The sequence below is a fragment of the Crotalus tigris genome, unplaced genomic scaffold (assembly GCF_016545835.1).
Source record: "Crotalus tigris isolate CLP2741 ecotype Arizona unplaced genomic scaffold, ASM1654583v1 scf7180000018371.15429387391:27106975, whole genome shotgun sequence".
NCBI classification, from domain to species: Eukaryota; Metazoa; Chordata; class Lepidosauria; order Squamata; family Viperidae; genus Crotalus; species Crotalus tigris.
This window is the reverse complement of record NW_024096970.1, coordinates 20,937,342-20,961,032: the sequence shown is the minus strand read 5'-3', so window position 1 is coordinate 20,961,032 and position 23,691 is coordinate 20,937,342. Positions and strand designations below refer to the sequence as shown.

Genomic DNA, 23,691 nt, shown 5'->3' with positions numbered 1-23,691 from the left:
CATTTCAAAGGTCAGCTAGACAGTATCACCTATTTATAATATAACTAGGCATGAGAATTTTAAAACCAAGGTAAAGATTCCTGCCCAATGTGTGAATAACAAGGATTAGTATGGAAATCACTGGAAAGAGGGCAAAATCTGGAGGTACATGGGAGAATGAAAAATTAATAAAACATTTCCAAATGCTGATATAGAACCATACAATTTAGAGTAGTTCAAGGTAAAAAGGAAACTTATATTGTGGATTATTTTGGGTGGCCATGGCTACAATTTTAAACCTTTAAAAAATCTAGTAAATACTGTTAGATTCAGGTAGAAAATTTCAAAAAATATCATAGGGGAAATTTCCTACCCAGAAGGAAAAAGGATGCCAACCACAGAAAGTAACAAAAAAAACAAGTCTTATAGTTCCTATACTAACAACAATATCCTGTATGAAATTTCTGCATTCTTATGCAGATGGTAAAGAAGTTTCCTTTAGGTCTGACGTTCTCTATCAAGCACAAAACTCCATTCCAGTTCAAGAATCCAGACATGTCATAGCCAATCTAAACAACTGTTGGCATCTCTAAGACTCTCTAGTCAGTGAAATTACAAGACAGAAAATAATTGCCTAAAAAGAAAAATTTGGCAACCTCTGACAAGATATATATTTGGTTATCATTACTACAATAAAAAAGCATTCCAAGAGTCATAGTGCCTTTATTATTACAAGTTTCTTTGTCTATCACACTCACATTGCAAAGGAACAGCTTTGAATCATTTGCCCCAAGTCACATAGGAAGCATGCAGACCAACATATTGGATTGTGTCTTTATTTCTGGTAAATCATTCAGCAATTCAGAAGGATCACAACTGGAATTTATCTCTCATACATCCGGAGAAGACAAGTTCTTGGAGTGCTTTTTCAGACAAGGGACTAGGGTGGTCCCTAATTCTATTTTATTTAGAATAATTTATTTGGAAAGTTGTTGCACTGCATTGACTGAAAAAGCAGGAACTCATGCACTACTTTACTACATAAAAGAAGAGCTTTCAATCCAGGGGGCCAAGAATATATTGCCATTAAGTTACTATAGGAAGCAATATACTTCATTGGGTTAAACTGATGGTCTATTTAGTTCTGTGTCCTTTCATGGATGTTGTCAGATATAACAGTTCAAAAATGCAGAGACTTAGGAAAATTCTACCTTGTTTTCATATGAATCAGTAACAGCTGTAGATACAGGAATAATCAAGACATAATGATGCTTGCTTGACCAACAGTTACTATGTCCCATTCACCTATTTCAGCCTGAGTTCACTCACACTGCAAACAGACACACAAACCAACACACACACACACACACCCAACATCTCATAGCAAATTACTGTAAGAGTTGCATGCAAAAGGTATGCCATTACACTTTTTATAAACTTCTTATATTTCAATTTCCCATTATTTTAGTTCTTAACTTACATGTCACAATTCTCTTTCAGGTTTATTCAAACCTCAGGAAATTTATATACTGTAAGATGGGCATAATACCTGTCTTTATGGTTATCTGTTCTTTTCGTTATCTGTGCTTTTTGGATAGCCACAGTCTCTAAAAATAAGTTTTCCATAAATTGATCACAGAAGCTAATTTAAAATCTAGAGTGATCTTTCACACTTTCTTGCAGTTATTAAGGCTAGTATTTTTATTAGATATGCACTTATATCTCAGGATCAAACAAGACCTAATTCTGTGTTCAGTTCCACTATCATTTTAAAGCTCACCTGAACTTACTTTCTTTTATAACTGATTGTGAACCTGCACTATTGTACAATGAGATGGACAGGCAGAAATACCTGCTTAAATCAGCTATGGGGTTGTCTAGAATGTGGCTGACCAGAGAATTTACCTACTTTGAGAACTTTTTTTTTTAACAACTGTCCTCCCCTCCCCAAACCAGCTATACAAGTAGACCTTGACTTAAACCTTTTCGCTCAAACTTTTCTTCCCTTTCCTTTCTCAATTCCCAACAGAGAGATAATATCCAGATATTTCAGGAGGAAGTATTCACATTTGTCTTAATAGTTTAAGTTCCCCAAACTCCAAATATTTAAAACATAAAACAGCTGCTGCTTTCTTGTATTTCTGTTTACTCTCAATTCTGCAGAAATCAGAGTGAAATATTAGCTCTATGTAGGCAGGGAATGGACTGAAATAAACAGGGTCTTCACTTGGTCCTGGGGCAGTCCTCTGATGCAATTATTTAAAAAAAACGTCTCCTTCAGAATGTCCTGACCTATTCTCACTGGGATGTTGTCTTTACTCCTCCCTTTTTGCTCTGGCACTTCAAGTGAGCAAGCTGCTATCAGCCCCCTGAATTCATCAGTCAAGATTGTAATTGCAGAAGAATGTTGAAGAGGACTTAGCAATGAAATAGAGGCATTGCGGCACTGCCCTTGGCTGAGAAAGCAACAACTGTCATCAAACGGCACATCTAGAGAGAAAGTACAGAAGAGACTCAGCACCAAATGAACAGCCAAAGATGTTAACATGGAAAATGGACAGCTAAAATTACATTTCCTACTCTACGTGCAAACTCTGGTTTCTGCTCTGCTGTAATAAATGCATTAGAAGATCAGGTAGATTTATGCTACTGATTACATTAAAAATCTAAAATGAATACCCAGATACAGAAAGTAAAATTACATTCCACTGTGTGTGTAAAACCTCCATGAATTTCTCCTATTGGCTGAATTCTTCTTTAAGCTGCAAACATTAGTTTATTACTAATAAACTAATAAGTAAACTTGTAAGGGATACATTTAGGCTCAATCTTAAAATATTGTAATCCAATGCTATTATGTTAACAATCTCAAAACAGCCTTACTTTTCCCCTTCAAAAGAACAAGACAAAGCTACTAGCCATAGAATATGGCAATTACAGGTAGTCCTTGACTTACGACCACAGTTGATACCAGAAACTTGGCCATTGAACAAAGTGGTTGTTAAGTAAATAGCCCACATGACTGCTTCAGTCAATGACCACAATCCTGGCTCTTCCAGTTATGATTATTAACAATCATTTGAATTGTTACACAGATGGAGTGAAAGAACTGCCTGCTGAAGGAAGGGAACTCCTGGGATGTAGTCCAGATCTTTGGATCCAAGCTTTGTTTCTCCAGCCCAGTGTAGGATTTCCCCTCCCATCTGTGCATGGAAAGGAACTCCTGCACTGGGCTGGAGAAGCAAAGCTCAGATTCTAAAGATTCAAGGTTCATTTCTGCAGCCCTCCACATGAGTTCTCCTTTCTATGCTGGGCTGGAGAAACAAAGTTTGGATCTTTGGAATCTGAGCTTTGTTGCTCCAGCCAAGCACAACTCTGAGCTCTGTTCCTGCCTTTTGCTACAGGCAGAACCTGAAGATCCAAGTTTCAGTTCTCCAGCCTAGCATTGGAATTCCCCCTCCCCTCTGTGTAGGGACATTCATTGGTTCTGCACCTTCCTTAAAAGTAATTGTCTTTAAATCAGACTATTCTTTTTTTATTTGGTTGCAGGTGTTATTATACAACATTTGTTTAGTGCCACTTTTATGCTCACACATTCATTGGCTGCTATGGATTTAAAGTAAACAGGCACTCATTCAGAAGTATTATCTATGTGGCATTAAAAAAAGAGCACAGAGCACAGAGAAGAGCAAAGAAAAGCTATGGCTGTCTAGTCAGACTGTACCATCAGAGAACAGAGAAATGGGTGCAGATGAATCCACACTGATCAATGCTTATTTACAAAGTAAGATGAGATTTCCAGACTCCCCCCACTGGCTTTGCGTGGTCCAGAAGCTAAATCAGGTACTGATGGAAGGAAAGATAGACTCCACTTATGACTCACACACCATAGTATTCTTTTCCCTTTCCCTGCTGTTGATACTCACACAGAGATCAATTTTTGGGTCTCTGCTTTGCCCGCTTCTTCTTGCTGCGTCCCTTGAGTCTCCTCCTCCTTTTGGAGGAAAGGTGGGGAAAAGAGTGGGTGGGAGATAAGACATTGCAGAGAGTCCCAGCCTCCAGAATCTTTAGTAATGCCACTTACCTCCCTGACTTCAGACCATCTTGTCGGGGCCTGGGGGGAACAGAATTAGTTACTTTTAGCATATGGTGGTATCTGCCATATACATATAGAACACTTAGAAGATGTGGAGCTACAAACCCAGTCAAAAGAAAGGGCAGATTCCCTAAAAGAGTGTCCCACAGCCTGTGCTCCTTAAATATAACTCATGCTACACTGCCTTTACCATCATGCTGGCTGTGTGCCAGATGATTTAGAAATTTCCAGCGACTTTGATGAGGGCAACAGTGGGCAGAAAGGCTGAAATCTAGAGCAGAAATGGGAAAGCTTTTGACATTTTCTAAGAAGACCAGAACTATAATAGGACCACATCACTCAAGAAGGCAAGGTCTGGATTTTCTGATTTTTACTGGGATTCTGCTTTACCAACTTCTGTTCAACCTCCTTAGGACTTCTCTTGCAATGAAAAAAAGCGAAAACCCTGTTTATTTTCAATAAGAGTAATTAGAGAAGGCTCTGAGGGACGACCCCATCCAAAAGCCTCAAGTATAATAAGGCTTTGTTTGTTCAGCCCGGCTTTAGAGTAATAAATGAAGTGTGAGATGATATGTCTGGAACTGGATATGTTAGTTTTACAATGGGTCTTCCAGGAATCCCAACAAATGCCTAATAACGCCACTCTGCAAAGAATTGGCTTACATAGGGAGATTATATCTTCATAAGAAATTGGGAGCTGGGGGGACGGGGAGGATTTTAGGGAAAAAACCTGAACATTTCAAAAAGAAACATTTTGTTAAAAAGGCAAAGAAGGCATATAGCATGACCATCAGTAGCTAAGAAAAATTAATAGTGCACATCAGTACCCAAATTTTGCCGGGAGCTCTTCCATTCTGGGTACTTCTAGAGCAGTGTTTCTCAACTTTGATAATTTTAAGATGTGTGAACTTCAACTCCCAATAGCTGGCTGAGGAATTCTGGGAGCTGAAATCCACACATCTTAAATTTGCAAGTTGAGAAACACTGTTCTAGAGGTTTGATCAACTTGATGCATAATTATCTTTGAATGCCAGAACACAAGAGGGACACAGGCTGTTCCTTCCTTCTTTTAGTGAAGATGAGGTATCTATAAATGTCCCAAATGTCATGGAAAACAGCTGAATTAGAACAGCTGCTACCTCTGCCATATTTCATCACATGGTGTCCAGCTTATTAAGTAACAAGCATGCATGATAATTGCAGGACTGTCCACATGCTAATCTTCTACTGGAACACAGAAAATATACAGAATGTAGCACTTGGTAATGAATTCAGCTTCCTAATAATTTTGCCTTAATTCTTTTTTAGTTTGTTTTTTAAAAAAACACATTCCTAAACTCTTTAGCAGAATTATGAAAACTTTTTATCCAATTCAGATTAATTCTGTTTGCATGCTAAATTCTAATGACTTTAAGAAATGGCAAAGTAAGAGATTTAATGATTCTGCCAGGCTCAATTCCAATGAAATCAACAAAATGTTCTTTCTGAAAAATCATATAAAGGGCAACTGAAACTTGCATATTTGGGCTCATTAAGCAAAGATAGAAATATCTATAAGTGAAAACTTTGATCTCTCAGAAACCCTAATTTAATCTTACAACTGCTGATTTGGATGTGGGAAAAACAAAATTAGGTTTTGAAGAACCCAATGAAAATATATTCCTTTTAATCAGAGAATAAAATATGGTGGGGATTGGTAAATATTATTATCATGATGTCAGTCAAAAACATACCCCAGTTAGAGTAACTGTGAGCCGAATTTATTTCAGAACACTGATATGTATCTGGGTGATCTGTTACAAACCTGAAGTCAGGTTTTGTGACTTAAAATTAATTAACATTAACAATGCAAAAGTTTCTTTTTCTCTCTCTCTTACACCATGATTATGGGAAAAGCACTCCAATGGAAAACCTGGTATTTGTATGAATGGGTAGATAAGCTTGATACTGGTGCTAATCACAAAATCATATATATATATTTAAATTTATAACACAGTTGCTGGAACTGTGTTCGAATAAAAACTTGAACCTGTGAAATAAAGTCTGCCATTCCCTAATGCATTTCATGTGCATTCATGTGCATAATTTCATGTGACATTAACAGAAAGTCTGAAGTATCAGTTTCTGAAATATAATAGCAAAGACCTATGGAGCAGATTCTCAAGGAGATGGGTTGGTGGCGTTTATTAAAAGCCTGTTTTCCCTTGTTCCCTAATTTGGACACTGTGAAGCACTGGGTGCACTTATCAAATGCCACAGCAAAGTTGCTCACCTGCATTCACATTTCCTGTGTTCAGTAAATGACAACTCCACGAAGGGTAACTGATTCTCTGGGTTGATCTTCTTGAGCTGAAAAGGTAAAATCTAAGTAATTTGTTGAGCATCTTTATCTCTTTTCACTTCTCCTATTTGGCCAAAGAGCAGTTTTTAAGTATGACTCTATTCCTCAGAGCCATAGATTAACAAAGAACAATGGGTTTTTCTTTCACATTAAAGGGAAGGTTTCTTGGCAAACTGTATCTATGGGCCAGACAAGACAACATATTAAAACAATGTATGCATGTAAACACTGATCTGCTGAGAAATATTTAATAATTGGCTTCATTGGCACCACTGCTACCATTCCACCACAGAACAGCTGATTGGTGCACAAGGCATCAAGGCTCAGCTCTGCTCTCATCTCATAAAATTCCAGAAAATTTAACAATCAGCTCTCACAAGCCAGTGAGAGCTGTCTCCAACACACCACTGCATATACTCCGTTACATATGGAGCCACATAATGTATCTTGAGTTTTATTTTTAAAAATAACCCAGGGGGAACAACAATAAGAATATGGGCAATGTTGGGAGAGTTGTTTTTAATTTTTTGTCACTGCATCAGACTTCCAGAGAAAATGACCTCTCTGAAGTTGCTGTTTCCCAATGGGGCAAATAATTATTTAGCTAAACAGCTGATATCGCCTTCTAGGCAAGTAGCAAATTCGGGGAAAGCAATTCTTACCATGAGGCAGATAGAACTCACCACATCTCCACACCTTCTACTGGCAGTCTTTGCTCACCGACTGCCTTGTTAAGTAACTATTCAAAGTTACAACGATTGGGAAAAAATCATTACCAATCCTTGCATTTATGTCTGTTGCAGTGTCTTGCGGTCATGTGATTGCTTTGTGCTTTGTGACTTGGGTGCATTTATGACTGTCGCAGCACCCCATGATCACATGATCCTCATTTGCCAGCTTCATAACTGGCTTTCAACAAACAAAATTAATGCAGAACACAGATGTCAAATGATCTCTTACTTAAGGATTGTTGCTCTTAATGAGAGAGTTGCTGGTCCCATTTGTAGTTGGTAAGTAAATATTATCTACATTGTCCCAATTTTATATAAACAGATACTGGCTTAAAGTCATCCTTAAAGTAAAAAAATACTATACAAATTCATACATAAATGTGTCATCCAGTCTGATTCTAAGGCAATTCCTTCATCTGACTCCATGGCAGAACTGCTTTTGTTTCTCTTAAGACAACATTTCTTAATGTCAGCAATCTTAAGATGTGTGGACTTCATCTCCCAGAATTCCTGGGAATTGAAGTGTACCATCATACTGTCCTACACAATGGAGTTGTAGGGTTTTGAAAAGATGGGAAAATAGTATACGTTTTTAACAGCTCCAGATGTTCATTCAAAAGCTATGGGAACCTCCCCACAGATCATTAGCTTCTTAGCAGCAAACTCTGAATTGCATTTACATGAAACAAACAAGCATTGGCAGCTAACTGCAGAGAAGATGAGGAAGTGACCCTGTGCTCCAGGATAAGTGGAACTATAGTGTTCTCACCTACCTCCATGGTGATATTGGCCATTTCCACTGGAACACATTGCAGTGCCTCATCTCTACAACATCCACAGCAGCGACGCAGGGAAACACAGGAAGGTTTGAACACATGCTCCACTTCATGTGGGTATTCTGATACAACACTGACCAGTTTTTCCAAGGGCTGGCAGGAGCTGCGATTCCAAACATCAAAAAAGGATACCACTACAAAAGAAACGAAGTATAAAAGTAAAGTATTTAGTTGCCAATTCTTTCATATATCCAATGCAGGAAGTACAAGTACATTGTGTCTCTCACTTGTATATTTGTCAGACTGCACTAGAATATTGTGTCCAGTTCTGGGCACATTTTAGGAAAGATTTTGACAAGCTGGAATGTCTCCAGAGGACAGCAACCAAAAAGACAGAGGATCTGGAAGGAAAAATCTTTGAAGAACATTTGGAGGTGGTGTGTAGGTGTAGGCTGGAGAAAAGACTGCAGGGAGACTTGATAGCTGCTTCAAATATGTAAAGGACTATTATGTAGAAGATGGGACAGAATTTTTCAGAATTGTTCCAAAGAAGAGGACAAAAATAATGGGCTTAAATTACATGGGTGTGAGTTTTAGTCCAACATCTGGAAAAACATTTAGTTGGCAAGAGCTGTACAAGACTTTGGAGATGGTAGAGTCTCAGTTGCTGAAAAGCTTTAAACAGAGGCTGGGAATACTATAGCAATAGATTCCTGCACTATGCAGGGAATTAAACAAGATATTCTCCAACATCCCTTACATCTTATGACTCATGACATTGCCTTGCCTCTATTTCAGTACCATTTCCCTCAAGGTTAGCAACACATCATTCATGAGTATTAGAGATCTACTGGCCCTTAAAAAAGATGCCTATAACCTCACAGGTTAAATTGCAATCATTTTAAGAGTCCAATCAAAATTCCTCCAAACGAGGAAATATTGAAAAAGTTCCAAGTTTTTATGAGATCTCATTCCCTGACCTCACCCAACACACTTTTTTTTGAAGGGCAAGAATTATTACTCATTGCACAATGATGTCTGTCTTGCATCTATTGAATAGCCATGGTTCTTTAAAATGTTGAACAAAGGTATTTTCCATTAATCCTTTGAATCTTAATCATTTAACTGTAAATTGTGGATAAAAACAAGATCAGTTATATTAAAAGTAACAGTAAACTAATTCTTTGCAGTTAGCAAGACTAAAAAATATACAAGCAGTATTTGCTGGGAATGTGAAAATTATTGGAACTGTGGAAAATGGAGGAAAATCTTGCATTTGTTCCTATTGCTTTTCCCCAAAGAAAATACTAGTTGAACCATAGCATTTTTCATTCTTTATTAAATCAATTTCTACAGATTACAACTATTTCAGACCTTATGATCTAAGTAAACAAAGTAGTAATTGAAAAAGGAAAAGGAAAAACTTGGAGGTGAAGTTGTAGACTGGGTCAAGGGATTCTCAAAAAAAGGTGAGGGTTTTAAAAAGAAATCCAAAGGGTAGCATCAGAACACATAAGCAGCCTCCAAGACTCTTCCCATTACTGTATAGATTACACAGACAAACATAGATAGTCCAAATTCACACTATAAGAGAAGGTCATGGTTCACATGTTTCATACTCACCTACTCTATCAGTAGTGCTGTTCTGAAGAACCACGTCTTTCTTCTGGGAATAGAGGGGAAAAGGAGGGAAAGATAATTTTTCCAATACATTCCAGACACAGAAAGGTAGAAAGGTTGACATAACATGCCCCATAACCCTTCTCCAAGATATTTGGGAACTGTAACAACCAGACTTTTTCAGTACAAATGATTTACAGCTGAGAATCCTGGGAGTAGCAAACTTAATTCATCTCAGTGTCTACAAAACTGAATTCAGAGATATATGACAGTCTTCTTATTTCATTAAATAAATTATAACACAAGGGAAGTGTCCATTAATTTCATCTCAGGGTTTGCTAAAGTTCAAACATTCGTTCATCCATTAACAACAGGAGAAGTCTACCTATGGTCTGGTAAAAAATCTAAAAATAAAGACAATGCCTTTCCAAGTTCTGCCAAGCTTATTCCAGCAGAAAATAAGGATAGGAAAAATGATCCTTGTCATACTCTTTTCACTTACTTTTATGTTTTCCCTCTTGGGAAGGAATTCATCATAGCGGCAAATGTTTTTCTGAATACTGGGGATGGGTCAAGAAAACAGGATTCAATCATCCCACAGTTGGAGTCCCAACATACCCATGGAAAATTGCTTTTTAACATTATCACAATCTGAGAAAAAGGATCCTAGACATTTGTCTGCAAGAAGGTTTCTGACTGTATATCCCACTCTCAAATCAGCTCTTTCCACCTTCAGAATGGAAGATTTAAAATAATCTATGGATTTATTGGATGTCTTTTCAGGTTTAGTTAAAATATGTGTAGCGCTACCCCCGAAAGGGCTGCTGGAGTCCGGATTCTCCTGGCCCTCTTGGTATGACTGCCGGTCCACAGTGGTCCCTCAGTGAGGCATCTCTGATTGTCTGGGTCATGTGGTGAAGTGGTGATCAGTCCCTTCCAGCAGGTGGGTCATGTGATGGGGTGGTGCCAGCCTCTCTCAGGCTGCCCCACAGAAACCTGTCCTATCCTTATCCCTCTCCCCCAGGCTTGCCCCACAGAAGCCTCTCCTCTTCTATCTCTTTCTCTCCCTCAGGCTTGCCCCATAGAAGCCTCGCCTATCCCATCCCCTTTCTTCTCTCAGGCTACCCCACAGAAATCTGTCCTATCCTATCCCCTTCTCTCCCTCAGGCTTGCCCCATAAAAGCCTCTCCCCTTCTATCCCTCAGGCTTACCCCACAGAAGCTTCTCCCATTCTATCCCTTCTCTCCCTCAGGCTGGGGCAAACCTGAGGGAGAGAAGGGGAAAGAAGGGGAAAGGCTTCTGTGGAATAAGCCTGAGGGAGAGAAAGGGATAGAAGGGAAGAGGCTTTTATGGGGCAAGCCTATCCCTTTCTCTGTCTCAGGCTTACCCCACGGAAGCTTCTCCCATTCCTCTCTATCGCCTTCCCCCTCGCTGGCCTTGTTTTTTGTTTTGTTTTGTTTTGTTTTTGCTCTGCCCTCAGCTGGTGCTCATGCCCCCCCCCCCAAGCTAGGCCTCCGCAGAGCCTCAACTCCTCTCTGCCCTCTCACTGAGTCCTCCTCCCAGGCATCTCCTGGAGCTGCCTCTTCAGCTCACTCCCCCCGCTACATATGGATGGGGAGATGGTAGCAAAAGTCGCCAGGCCAGATGACCCTGAATTATTTATTTATTTTTATTTATTTTGGAAAAATTATATAGCCATCTACTCATTCACGCCAACTCTAAATGTCTTACAGAAAATAAAACACAATATAGAAACAAATAAAAATAATAATAAAAATAAAATAATAACTGCCCCCTTCCCTCTTGGCAACAACACACACTCATATCAGCCATTTAATGGGCTCCATCCCACTCAGGGTTCCCCAGGCCCTCTGGCAAAACCACATCTTCAAGACCTTCTGAAAGAGTGTCAGAGTGGGGGCCAATCTAATTTCTGGAGGGATAATGTTCCAGAGGAAGGGAGCCACCATGGAGAAGGCCCTTTTTCTGGGCCCTGCCAGATGTATCTCCTTAGGGGATGGGACCACAACATTCCTTGCCTCCCCACTCTAGTGAGTTGGGTAGATGTGACCAGCAAGAGACAGTCCCTCAGATAACCTGGTCCCAAGCCATGAAGAGCTTTAAAGGTGACAACCAGCACCTTGAATTGCATGTGGAAGCAAATCGGCAACCAATGCAGCTCCCATAGGAGAGGTGACACATATGCACACTGAGGTATGCACAAAACCAGGTGGTCACTGCATTCTGAACCAAATGGAGCTTCCAGATGCTTTTTAAGGATAGCCCCATGTAGAGCGTGTTGCAATAGTCAAGATGTAGGGCAGAACTCTACTTGTGTTTCTAATCTGATGGAATATTCTAACACTATTTACTGTCTCAAATGTGATGAAGGATGTTGTTCGCTTGCCAGCATAGAAATAACTTTTAACTACTAGTCAAATTAGTTTCTGTGTATGCAGTTGTCCTTCATGAGAAACAGCAAAATGTCTTGAGTTAGCTCTGGCATAAACATACACAGAATAAGAGAAAATCACCACTCAATCAGATATATAGAAGAAAACTTTTAGATTCAGCATATGTCATTTTTAATAGTTATCTTGCTATGAATCATTTGATGATGTTATCTTGTCTCCTTGCAGTTCCCAACTTTGTGCTAGAAACACTAGGTGTCAGTCTAACACACAGTTTCCCATATCTGGCCATTATAACATTTATATAAGAGTGGAGGAAGATTTGAAGAGTCCTTAATAATCAAATGGAATAGAAGAAAGGAAGACAAAGGGACAAAATAGAATTAAATCCTAGAGATGCAGCTTGGTAGTCCTAAGATTAAGCATGAAAATAGCAATATGAAAAGAGTATGGTAAAAGAAAAACATACTTTGGATTAGTCTCTACATACAGAAAGATTACTTTTTTCCCAAATTTTGTTCAGTCAGCTGATTAATTTGATTGTTATAATTTTGAACTCATACTAATTCATAACAATGGTCAATAAGAAATGCTTACATAAGCACAAATACAGCTGTATATAGTTGAAATTTAATAATTTGATTCACTGCCCTGCATAAAAATGAAAAATGATCCATCATTTACACCAAATAACAAAGGTTGACAACAATAATCCATTATCTGTTTTATATATACATTCTATTGTTTTAGTCAGAGAATAATCTGTAGATTGTTTGTATATGTTAAGGAGCACTCTGGATGGGCTGGCCATCCAATATTACTGCATTTAAAAGTTTTTTCAGTCAACTGAAGTTTGACCCAATGAATGATTGTAATGAGCTACTAAAATCTAAGGCACTCCTACTGACTAATACCAGATACTACTTTTAGAACATGGGCTGAATTTAATTCAGACCTGCCTCAGAAACTAATGGATTTTTTTCGCAATCTGATGCTGTCCAAATGCATTAGATTACAATCTCCATGTTCTCAGTCTCTGTGACCAGACCAGCTGGAATGTTGGAAGCCATAGTCTAACACCACAGAGGGTGTTGAGCTGAAGAAAGCCAATCAGGTGTCAAGGAGCAGACTGAGGCTAGAAGGCACTCAGCAACAGTCATTTCTTTTAAGGAGGGCCAGCAGTTCCAACAGAGCCATTCCAACAGTTCTGCAGAAAAATCAGTCACCTCTTCTTTCTCAACTGCAGGGCTTTTTTTGTCACAGAACGCCCAGAACGGAGTTCCGGCACCTTTTTTGGATGGAACCTTGTAGGTTAGGCAAGGCGGGTTGTATGATGTGTATGAGTTCCGGCAACTTTTTTTTTCCTCAAAAAAAGCAGTGCTCAACTGTATACAGCCGATCATTAAGCAAACCAACTTTCTTAAGTTGCTTTTTTCCTTCCTTCTTTCCTTCCCTTTTCTTGTTGTACTATGCCTGATGTAGGATCTAACCAGGTTACTATCTGGTAAGAGATCAGTTAGAAATGTCAGGGATGTAAACTATCCTGTGTAACAATAAAATAAAGGCAGCAATGACAAATCACTTGTTTAATTTCCATGAAAACAACACAAATGTGTCCATGTAGGTATCAGGAATCTAGTTCAACTTGAAAAAAAATTCAAGTTGTAGATAGTAAAGCTATGAATAACCCCCTGCCACCCTCCACTGCATGTAACCCTCTTATTTTTTAGAGCATTTCTTCCAAATCATTTGTGAAACATACACCACTCTATTCCAGAAACCTCTTTACCCTGTGGTGCTTTTAGCCAGGCTGTTCTTGACCTCAGGGACTTTATTGCACAGGACTCCCCTGGCTCCATTAACTAATGTCTGTGTGTGGACATAACAACTTTACAGATGAGTTAAAAAGAAATACTTGGGGGGATAGCAAAACATCAACTGCAAAATGAGCCGGGGTGGCACAGTGGTTAGAATGCAGTACTGCAGGCTACTTCTGTTGGTTCCCAGCTACCTGCAGTTCAGCAGTTGACTCTCATCGGCTCAAGGTTGACTCAGCCTTCCATCTTTCTGATGTCAGTAAATTGAGAAGCCAGATTGTTGGGGCCAATATGCTGGCTCTGTGAACCACTTAAAGAGGGCTGTAAAGCACTGTGAAGCAGTATATAAGTCTATTGCTATTGCTATAAAAATAGAGATAATTGAATTTCTCTTTTGTAAAAGCTTGAAAAATCTACATAAAAAGAGGATCCCATGTTCTGGTTATGGTATGGGTCTGGAATCTGCATTTCATTCATAAGAAACTGTAGAGAAGGTTGGAAAAGATATATCCATATGATATTGACGTATCATACTGTACGTCAGTATGATACCAGGGCAGTTAAAGAATGTTAACAAAACATTCCTGAATTTAAACTTGAAATTTGGTTCTCTATCACGTTGTGCCCATATCTATATCAAAATTACTGTATCAATATTTTCTAAATTGAAGATTGTGTTGGAATTGCCTCCACCCCTTTCTCCAAGCCTGGTAGATTCTATGTCCTGCTCTACCACATCAAAAGTTTTATCCAAGTCCCCATTTCTGCTCTTTAGTGCTGAAGTTCTACCTTGCAACTTTTGAGCAGATCTTACTCTTTTACCCAGTAATTCTAACCACCTCCTACACAACTAGGCTTTCAGGTCAGATGACTTAAAGTTACGCATATGACGATGGGGAGTTTAATTGGGGGCCTTGATGTTCCGCTCTTCATCTGCGAAACACTTGACAGTGTAGCTTCTACAAATCTGAGCCCTGAGCAAAACGCCTCCGAACTCCGTTCCCGTTCCAGGTTGGTTCTTCTCGTTTTAGTAAAGAAAGACAGCGCCGACCGCCAGGGATTTTTCGCTCCATCCTCTCTGAGAAAAGCAGGGAATACAATCGCGAGCCCCACCACCACACCAAGGCGTGCGGCATGGGAAAGTAGCGGATTCGGGCATCGCATGCCCAGCAGGAACACTGGGACGCGAAATAGCAGGCTACGCACCTACCCACCCCCCAAATCCGGACAGATCTATCCCGCTAGAGATCGGGAACGATTAATTGTCAGTTCCGACGTGCATCTTACCTGCGCGCCCACCATATGCAGAGCAAGAGTTACCAGAAAACCTCGGAGAAGTTGCATCGCGGCCGCCAGCTCCTTCCACGCCTGACCTCCAGGATCAATCAGTATAGACTATATTACTGCCGGCTTTCGGAAGCCTCTGGGGCGAAGCCAAGGCGTCGCGCTTCCCGGATGCTCCGGGCGGTTTTCGCGAAGAGCCTCTTGTGTCTCGGAATCAGGTACGAATCCCGCGCGCCGAGCGAGCAGCCGCTTCCAGCACGCCGCTCGTTTCGCTCAGCCCGAGGCTGCAGCGACTGGGAGCGAGAGCGTGGGTCGCTCCTGTGTTGCCCCTGGGCCATGTGAAGGCTGCCCGCCTTCCTGCTCCTCCCACGGCCCCTGGCACTCCGCCCTCGCTCTCTGCCGCTGCAGCCCCGGGGATCTCTGGAGAGCGTTTCCGGTGGCCGGCCGGGATCGTTTGGCTGAGTTAGCGGACGCGTTGCGAGAGGAGTCTGTTGCGGAAAGCCTGACTGACTCCGCCGGGAAGGTCCGGCCTGTTAAGTCTCTAGGGTTATTAAATAACGCCTGCCTGCTCCGAGCGAGACACGCTCCGCCACAGGCGCCGGCCTCAGACAGCGCCAATAAATGTTTTTCTTCTGAGCGTGAAGAGTTACCAAGGAACTCGTGCTTGCCGTTTATAGATGTTCATCTTCCCAGCCTTCCTTCAACATGAGAGGTTTTTAAATAATGCCTGAAGTGGAGCAATAGTAGCGTCTGCTCACACGCAGACACCCCCCCCCCCAGTGGAAGTGCAAGTTATCTCATTAATCAAAGCCCTTTTTCAGAATAAAATAAAAATAATTTCACCCATCTCTCTTTGTCCCTGCTAGAAGAAAATTAAAAGATAAATAATTATCATTTCCTGATATTTCAAGATAGCTAAGATCTAATGCCAAGTAGCTATTTTTATTCTATCCTATGTTGTGGCTGTCTCTGCTAAGCAAATGATGGTGATGATGGCGAAGCAGCAAGGGGTTAGAACAATACTGTAGAGTAGAAAGTATCATTCTTCAATTAATACTGAGACATAACAGGACAATGAAAGCATCAAGCAGAAAAGAAAGATTGAAATTTATTTAAATAAATGTGTGAATTAAAATGGACTCAAAACAACAAGAACATCAATATCAGCACTAGTGGACAGTCCGTCTAAGAAAGTTCAAACATTCTTCACTTACAACACAGAAGTGACATAACATGTGTTACTGTATAAATATTGCGTGATTGTCCACATTTTAAATAAATGTAGTTGTTGTATTCCATATTTTGTATTTTATTTTGTATAGTTCTATATTTAGTTGTATTTTTAAAAAACTTTTTTAATTTTGATGAAATTTACCCTGGATGTTTGAATTGGTTGTATGGTTTTTCTCAATTGCTATAAACCAGAGGAGGTATGTTGCTTACAGCCTTACACAGTGTCTTAGTAGTAGTTGACAGACAGATATAAATATGAATTCATATGTATACTATCAGAATATCTGTACTCATGGTTGAACTGTGCAGTTCTATGATCTCTGAGCTTGTTTGCTTGCAGAGATTTCATTACCCAGCTAGGTAACATCATTAGAACAAGTGAGTGAGGGTTTGTTGCCTGTTTATAAGTATAATTTCTCCTGAATGGGGCAAAATCTTGACTGGCCCAAGAATCACATTCATTGCATTCTTATATTTGCCAAACCTAGTGGGGACTATAAGCATAGGCATCCATGAGAAGTTTTTTTTTAAAAAAAAATCAAGATAACAGGCACGACTACAATCAAATTTCTGTCCCTTTCAACAAGCATCACCCTGGCACACATATTGATGCAGCGTTCAATAGAGTATCCACACCTCCACTTGATTTTGTTTTACCCAAATGTCGCCGATTGTAAGCATCAAACTTTTCCTCATTTTGCATTCTACAATATAATAACTGAGCGACTGTTTTGTCAGATTTTTGGCTTGAAACAATTTATGTTTCTTTGGCATGTCATTGTTTTTTGCACTATTGCTTCTTAAGCCTTGTAAGTGTTTATTGTGACTTGACTTAAGATATATTATCATTTGGATTTTATTTCTTTGAAAGTTGTAAGATATATTATCATTTGGATTTTATTTCTTTGAAAGTTGTGTTTGAGGCCTTTGCTGTAAAAATAATATTTAAATATAGTAAAAAAAAAAGAAATTGTAGTTTCCACTTAGAGGAAGTAGCGTTATAGTGTTCAGAGAATTCTTATTTTATCAGAACATTTTGAAACTTAGGTAGAAAGTGCTGAATAATGGGCCAGTGATCTGAGTCAAAATAAGCCAATTCTTATTTCTAATTAAATGTAAGATTTGGATTTAATGTTTGCCAGCTGTCTTGAGAACTTGCCAGAGTAGAAAGGCAGGCTGTAAATCAAATAACTAAATAAAATAAACAAAGAACGTTCTACTGCCCACCATTGTTTTGAATTTTAACAGCTCCATAAAGCTGAAAGTTTGGTTTCCCCTGTACTAGTAGAAGCTAGACAATTATTATTAGGAATGCTTTAGTCCTAAATTTTCCTGCCTTGGTCAGGAATGTAAAGGACCTATATTCCTCTCTCTTCCCTGGGACTATTTCTGCTCTGGCATCTTTTTACCCATGTCTTTATTTCATTTTATTTTAACTTGAGAGGCACCCGGCTGGGATACTGAAGGAGAAGGTGGAGAAACTCACTGTCAGCTTTTTGAGGTAATTCAGACCAGAAGCACCAACACAAGAGCTTTATTGTTGAAGAACCTTGCAAGCCTAAAAGTATCTCTCCCCTCCCTTACTTTTACTCTTCTCAAAACTAGGGAGGGTTTCTTCTAAGAGCTTTTCCCACCCCAGCCCTCCTTTAGTCTCACATTTCATTTATTATAACTATTGCCTGAGTTTTGACTCTTCTTCCAAGGCCATACACACATACAATTACACCCATCTAGAGAACTTAGGCAGAGTCCTGAAATAAGACCTGCCCCAATCCTGCTGCAATTCATGAAAGTTTCCCCCCCTTCCCCGCACACACACACAAGCTGATAACATGCTGAAAGAAGATAGCAACAAAACCAGGAAAAAAAAACTCTCCAATCATCTTACCCATAGTGAGGGGCACACTCACAAATCAGTTTATTTATTAATTAGACTTATATCCCCATTTTATTTTTAATAACTCACAACAATGTACATAATGTTCTCTCTTTCTATTTTTCACACAACAGCAACCCTGTGAGTTGAATTGGGTCAAGAGAGTGTCTGAAGCAAAGTCACCACCCAACTTCAGCACGAAAAGGATGGACTAGAGCTCACGGTCTCCTGATTCTAGTCCAGCACTTAAACCACTACACAAGAATGGCATCTCCATGTTAATGCCATGCAGAAGCAGAACAGGAAAAGCACTAATAGCAACAATTTTTTTTCCGGTAGCAGTCTGCCTGTCCCTTCTATGCCTAACTTTCTACATTCTCTTTTCCTCAAAGTTCAGATCCTTTTCATTCAGTGTATGTTCTTCATATGTACCAAACTAAAACTCCCGTAATTCTCAGCTATATTAGCTATACTGGGTCAGTTTTATGGTAACCTGTCCATCCCTTCCAGAGAGCATTTGTTTGGGGAGGGCTGGTTTAAGTGTACTCATAAAGTAGAAAATAACTAATTTGTTTATCAGAAACTGGAGACTCCAATAAAAAGCATAAGTCACATATTAAAATGCAAATGATAAATTTGGAAAAGTTTTTTGTTAATAGAAGATGAAGAGAAAGAGTTGAACTCCTCCTGCCCATCCATTTGGTCTGCAGTCTGACTGATGTTTGTCTAATGAGCAAGATGCCAATTAGAATAGAATATCTGTAACTGAGGGTTGAATTGTGGAATCTTTGGTGCTTTTAGAGTTTAGTTGTTTGCTTGCAGACATTTCACTACCGAAGTAGGTAATATCAGTATGAGTGAGTATGGGATTTACTTCTTGTTTATATACTGAAGCTTGCCCTTCCAGTATTGGCGGGGATGTGACTTTCTTATTGGTTGATGCATATTGCAACACAATGCATATTGTATTTTACTTACTTATTTATTTATTAAATTTAGATACTGCCTATCTCACTGTTACATCAATCCTGGTCAGCTGTATTGATATTGCAGATTTCACAAGTAACATCATTTCTAGTTTGGATGCAGGAGTGCTAATGAAGAATTCAGTATGAATGATCAAGGATCACAAGTTATCCATAGTGATTTTATTGACTTAGAATTCTAGGAACTGTTGGCCAGGCACTAGGATGAGGAAAGCTAAGCACACAGTTCACTACACCAACCTGAGTATTCTCTCAATATGTGACTTCAACTCACATCCGTTACTGAGAATTCTGAATTTTAGTTGAAATCTACACACTGAGAAGTGCCCAGGTTTGGAAAACCTGCTTTATCACATGTGGTGGAATCACAATTAGTCCCAAAGTTTAAGATAGTACCTTGAAACCAAATTGTACTGAAGAACCTGGCATATTATCTGGGGATTGACTGAATAGAACCATAAAAGGACTTTCGTTTTTTAAACAACTTTCCATTTAATCTCTGTTTCTGTTTTTTCCATTCTTTGGCATTTTTCTTTCTTTGTTTAAGCACCATTAAGAATAAGAGGTCAATTCCCCAGGAACCAACAGAAACATTAACTTTGCTGATCTTGGATAAATGCCATAAAATAGATTTTTTTTGTACATTTTTATTGTTAGTGATCCACAAACCAGATCAGGATTAGGATTTTATTATGCCCTGGCCTATATAAATACAGAGGTGAGAATCATCTAGCCTCAAGGGGAAAAGATTAATTAGGAAGTCATTGGTGCTCTCTAAGCTTAGTTGTTTGCTTGCAGATGTTTCATTACCCAACTAGTTAGCATTACCAGTGTAATATTTTAATTATCTTTGGCATATAGCTCAGCTGTGGTTTGTATTTTACAAATGTATAGTTCTAACATGGAATGTCACAGTGTTCATGTACATGTGAGTTTGTGTGTGGTCTTCTCCTTTTATTGCTTTCCTCATTCTTTCCAAAACATTTGTATAACCATTCTGAAATGGTACAAGCTATATTTTGAACTCTCCTGTATGTTTACTTTATACATCAGTTCTTAAAGGGGAAAATTTTTCACCAAGTTACCGGTTGTTCTGGAGATGAAAGGCACTGATTCTGCAATTTATTTGTCCCAACCCTTTGTCTGTGTCCAGGCAATTGTCAGAAGTCAACACTGACTTGAAGGTCCCCCCCACCCAAAAAAAATCAGGATTTGTGTGCATCCATGTGTGTCTGTGCACATGCTTACAACAATAGCAGCTGGTAGTGCCTCATAAACCTTGGCTCATTATCAAAAAAATGAGGATATTGGATCTGATTGGTATTTGGATGGAAAACCATCAGGAAATTCCATGGCTGTAGTCTAGACTGGGAAATAAAGAGAAAAAAAAAGTCAAATTGCTTATTGCTACTAAAAAGCAATGTGGATGTAGCCAGCAGGAGGACAAGCTCAATGAGATATAATGCCTTTGGTACTGGAAAGCATAGAAAAAGACAAAGGAACAGCAACCATGAGAGAAATATAAAAGATGGATGAAATTGAAGTAAAAGAGTATTGCAGGCTGGTGAGGACAACTATGTCCCAATAAGATTAGCAAAATTTTAAAGAAGGGTCCCAATACTGGCTGGAACATCATATGAAAAAGTCATCACAAAACGAGTAGCTGAAGGGATTGCTTGTTTCACATAAAAAAGAGCTCAATAGCCTCACGTTTACATCTCATAGTTAGGTAGAGCCCACTAAAGAAAAATGTTCTAATAGCACTTAGTGACTTTGCCTCCTTATCATCAGTCATCTTCTGTGAAAATACCTGAAAGCAGACTTAGTAATAGAAGTTACTAAGACCTGAAAACTTAGTTGTGATTTACATAATGGTACTTCCAAAAACAAAACTGGCATACAGAGACTCTACGGTGACCCTTGGGATCCCAGCCCACATTTTCATAGCAAACACACCTAATTTTACAAGGCAGAAAGTCAGCTCTGAATGCCTATGCTGGATTAATTTTAGGCTGGGTCACTCTGTTTTCAGGTTGTGTGGAAGAACTACAAGCATGGGGAAGAGAGAGGAAGCAAAGACTGCTATCTTCTTTCAGAGTAAGAAACACATTTCTCTTCTTCAACAAGAAGTGTGTTGTGGTTGTGCTATTAAAGAGAGGTAGCCACAGCAATAGTACCCCTGAATACTTTGTCTCTGTTCTTTTGATCCACCCCAGTACAGAAGCTATTATTCACAGACATTTTAGACATCTTGTTAAACATTCAGCTAATTTTAATTTTGCTTTTTACAATTTTGTATTGCCATGTTTTAGTTACTAGGCTAGGCTTAGTTTTGTGGATTTGTATTTTTTTTTCATTTTAATGGAATCTACTTTCTTTTTATGACTAACCTGCTGGATTTTGTTTTTATTAAGGTAGAATAAAACATTTAAGGACAGTATTCTAATTTCTGGACCTGCAGTGACCAAGAGAGGGTTAAGACTCATATGCTAGCAAAGGTAATACTCTGCCAGCAGAAAAGATTACATGATACCAAGATAATGGTCTGTGTCTGAAACTATTAGTTAACAGAAAGAGAAAAACTAAGGAGGTTGCAGAGAGCTAGAAAGATTATTGTACAAGGAAAGACACAATATTTTCACTAACATCATAGCCTCCTCAGGAATCCTCCATACCACTCTTGAAATTTTCACCACAGTTTTGTCCTCTTCTGAAAAAAAGAAAGACTTTGAATGAGAAAACTTTACAAAATGAAGTGGAATGACTGGAAGGATTAATCAGAGCCAGTGTTTAAGTTAGCAAAACTTTAATAAATGTGCAACAACTTGTATTTCACTGAATGAATGAATGAATGAATGAATGAATGAATGAATGAATGAATGAATATGTTCATTGTCCAAAATTCCTAAAATAATTATTGTCACATATAAGCCAAAGACCAGTTTGGATAGAAACAAGAATCATGTTTAAAAACCTAAAAAGCAAACAATAGGAGTTGTTTCTTTCATCCATGATATAGGAAACTTACTAATCCATGGAATGTCTTCTGCAACCAATGATTTTTTTAGGGATAGAAAGATGGTCCTTTTTGCTTTGCATCTGGCTGATCTTTGGTGGTGAGAACAGTTGACTGATCTTATCTACCTAACTTCCATTTCATTAACACCTTCCAGAAATATGAGAAAACCTGGACAAAGGAAAAAATCCTCAAAATAAGTGCTGAGTGTGTTGAAGTCAAAGGAGAGAACAATACCACTTTCAGGAGACAGGAAAACTGATGTTTGTCCTGAGAGGAGAATTTTGCTTTAGGTCATTTTGTTTTCTGCCAGCAGGTGCACAAGTTTCCCTGCTCTCCTCCAGATGCTATCCCAGTGCTTGCTAAAAGCAGATTAAAATTCTTAATTGTGCAGACAAATGATACATGCTCAGACAACAAGGCTTCTTGTCACTGGATAAAGGGGTTATTATTATAAAGATTTGGGGGGAGTGCCCAAGTCATTTTTTTATTCCTGGCAACTCCCTGGACAAGTCTCTGTGGTTTTCTGGGTCAATTTCTTAGGAAGATTAGGAAAGGCTGAAGATTGTGAGCGTAAAGATTGTTTTGCAAGATTTTGAGAGTAAACTCTCTGAAATTACAACCAGTAATCTTTAAAAAAGTAGGTAGGCTATTTATGAATGATTCAAATCTTCTGATTGGAATTTCCCTAGAATAGTATTAGTGTTCAATAAGAATATATTTATTGGTTCATATAAAGGACTTTTATGGTTGTCTATCATATATGTAATAATTCTGAGTGTTCACAAAAGCAATCTCTGTAGTCAAGAGGTTGCCAATAAAAAGAACAGAATATCTCATTTGGGGGCATAAAATATAAGCATCACATGATAATGCTCTGATTTTGAGTTGACTGGGCAATTGCTTTTGGCTTATCATCTATATTTACTGTATGTGTGTGTATGTGTATGTATATATATAAGTCAATAAATATCAATCACCAAGAGGGAAAGTAGTAAAAATTTTAATGAACCAAGCTTTCGTTGGGAACACCCAACATCGTCAGGGTTTAAAAGTAGTCACTGGGAAGAAGCCTTTATACAATATTAGCAGCCTGCATCCGGCTTCAGGAACGTGTCATCGGACCCAGCTGATCGTGCCGTATCTCAGACATACCACCGGCGTCAATGCGTGGTGCTTTCCCCTGCCTCCTCCGTACTCTGCTGTAAGTATTCTCCCCGTTGATTCTGGGGCTAGAGGGAGTTCTTTTCTCTTTACTTGCTGATGGTGGTTGTCTCCCTCCCCCCTCATCCTCCTGTGTATGATGCCATTCTTTGGGGGGGTGTAGTTCTCCCTTAAACCCACCACACGCCTTAAACCTACCATAGTCGAGTTTATTCATCCTTTGTAATCGTGACCGGGGTGTGCCGCCTTCCTTTTTATAATGCGTTCCCCTATCCACGGACGCCGCCCCCATCTGATCAACATCCAACCCCACGGCCCCCTCACCATATCCATCTGAATGTTTCTTTATTACACAGGTGGC

General features: G+C 39.1%; 1 protein-coding gene across 4 annotated transcripts; it reads right to left on the bottom strand.

Moving 5' to 3' along the window:
* Positions 1–686: 686 nt before the first annotated feature.
* PGF (placental growth factor) lies at positions 687–15,593 on the bottom strand. Of its 4 annotated transcripts, none has more exons than XM_039351719.1 (7): positions 15,059–15,593; positions 9,547–9,589; positions 7,921–8,117; positions 6,348–6,439; positions 4,064–4,093; positions 3,906–3,973; positions 687–2,469 (listed from the first exon to the last, which is right to left on the bottom strand). In XM_039351719.1, exons 1-6 carry the CDS (start codon positions 15,113–15,115, stop codon positions 3,913–3,915), a joined length of 480 nt encoding a protein of 159 aa, XP_039207653.1. In that variant the 5' UTR covers positions 15,116–15,593; the 3' UTR covers positions 687–2,469; positions 3,906–3,912. The 4 variants fall into 4 exon arrangements, with proteins under 4 accessions (XP_039207653.1, XP_039207654.1, XP_039207656.1 ...); XM_039351720.1 differs by having other exon boundaries at positions 6,348–6,424; positions 15,059–15,588; XM_039351722.1 differs by lacking the exon at positions 3,906–3,973.
* Positions 15,594–23,691: the final 8,098 nt, after the last annotated feature.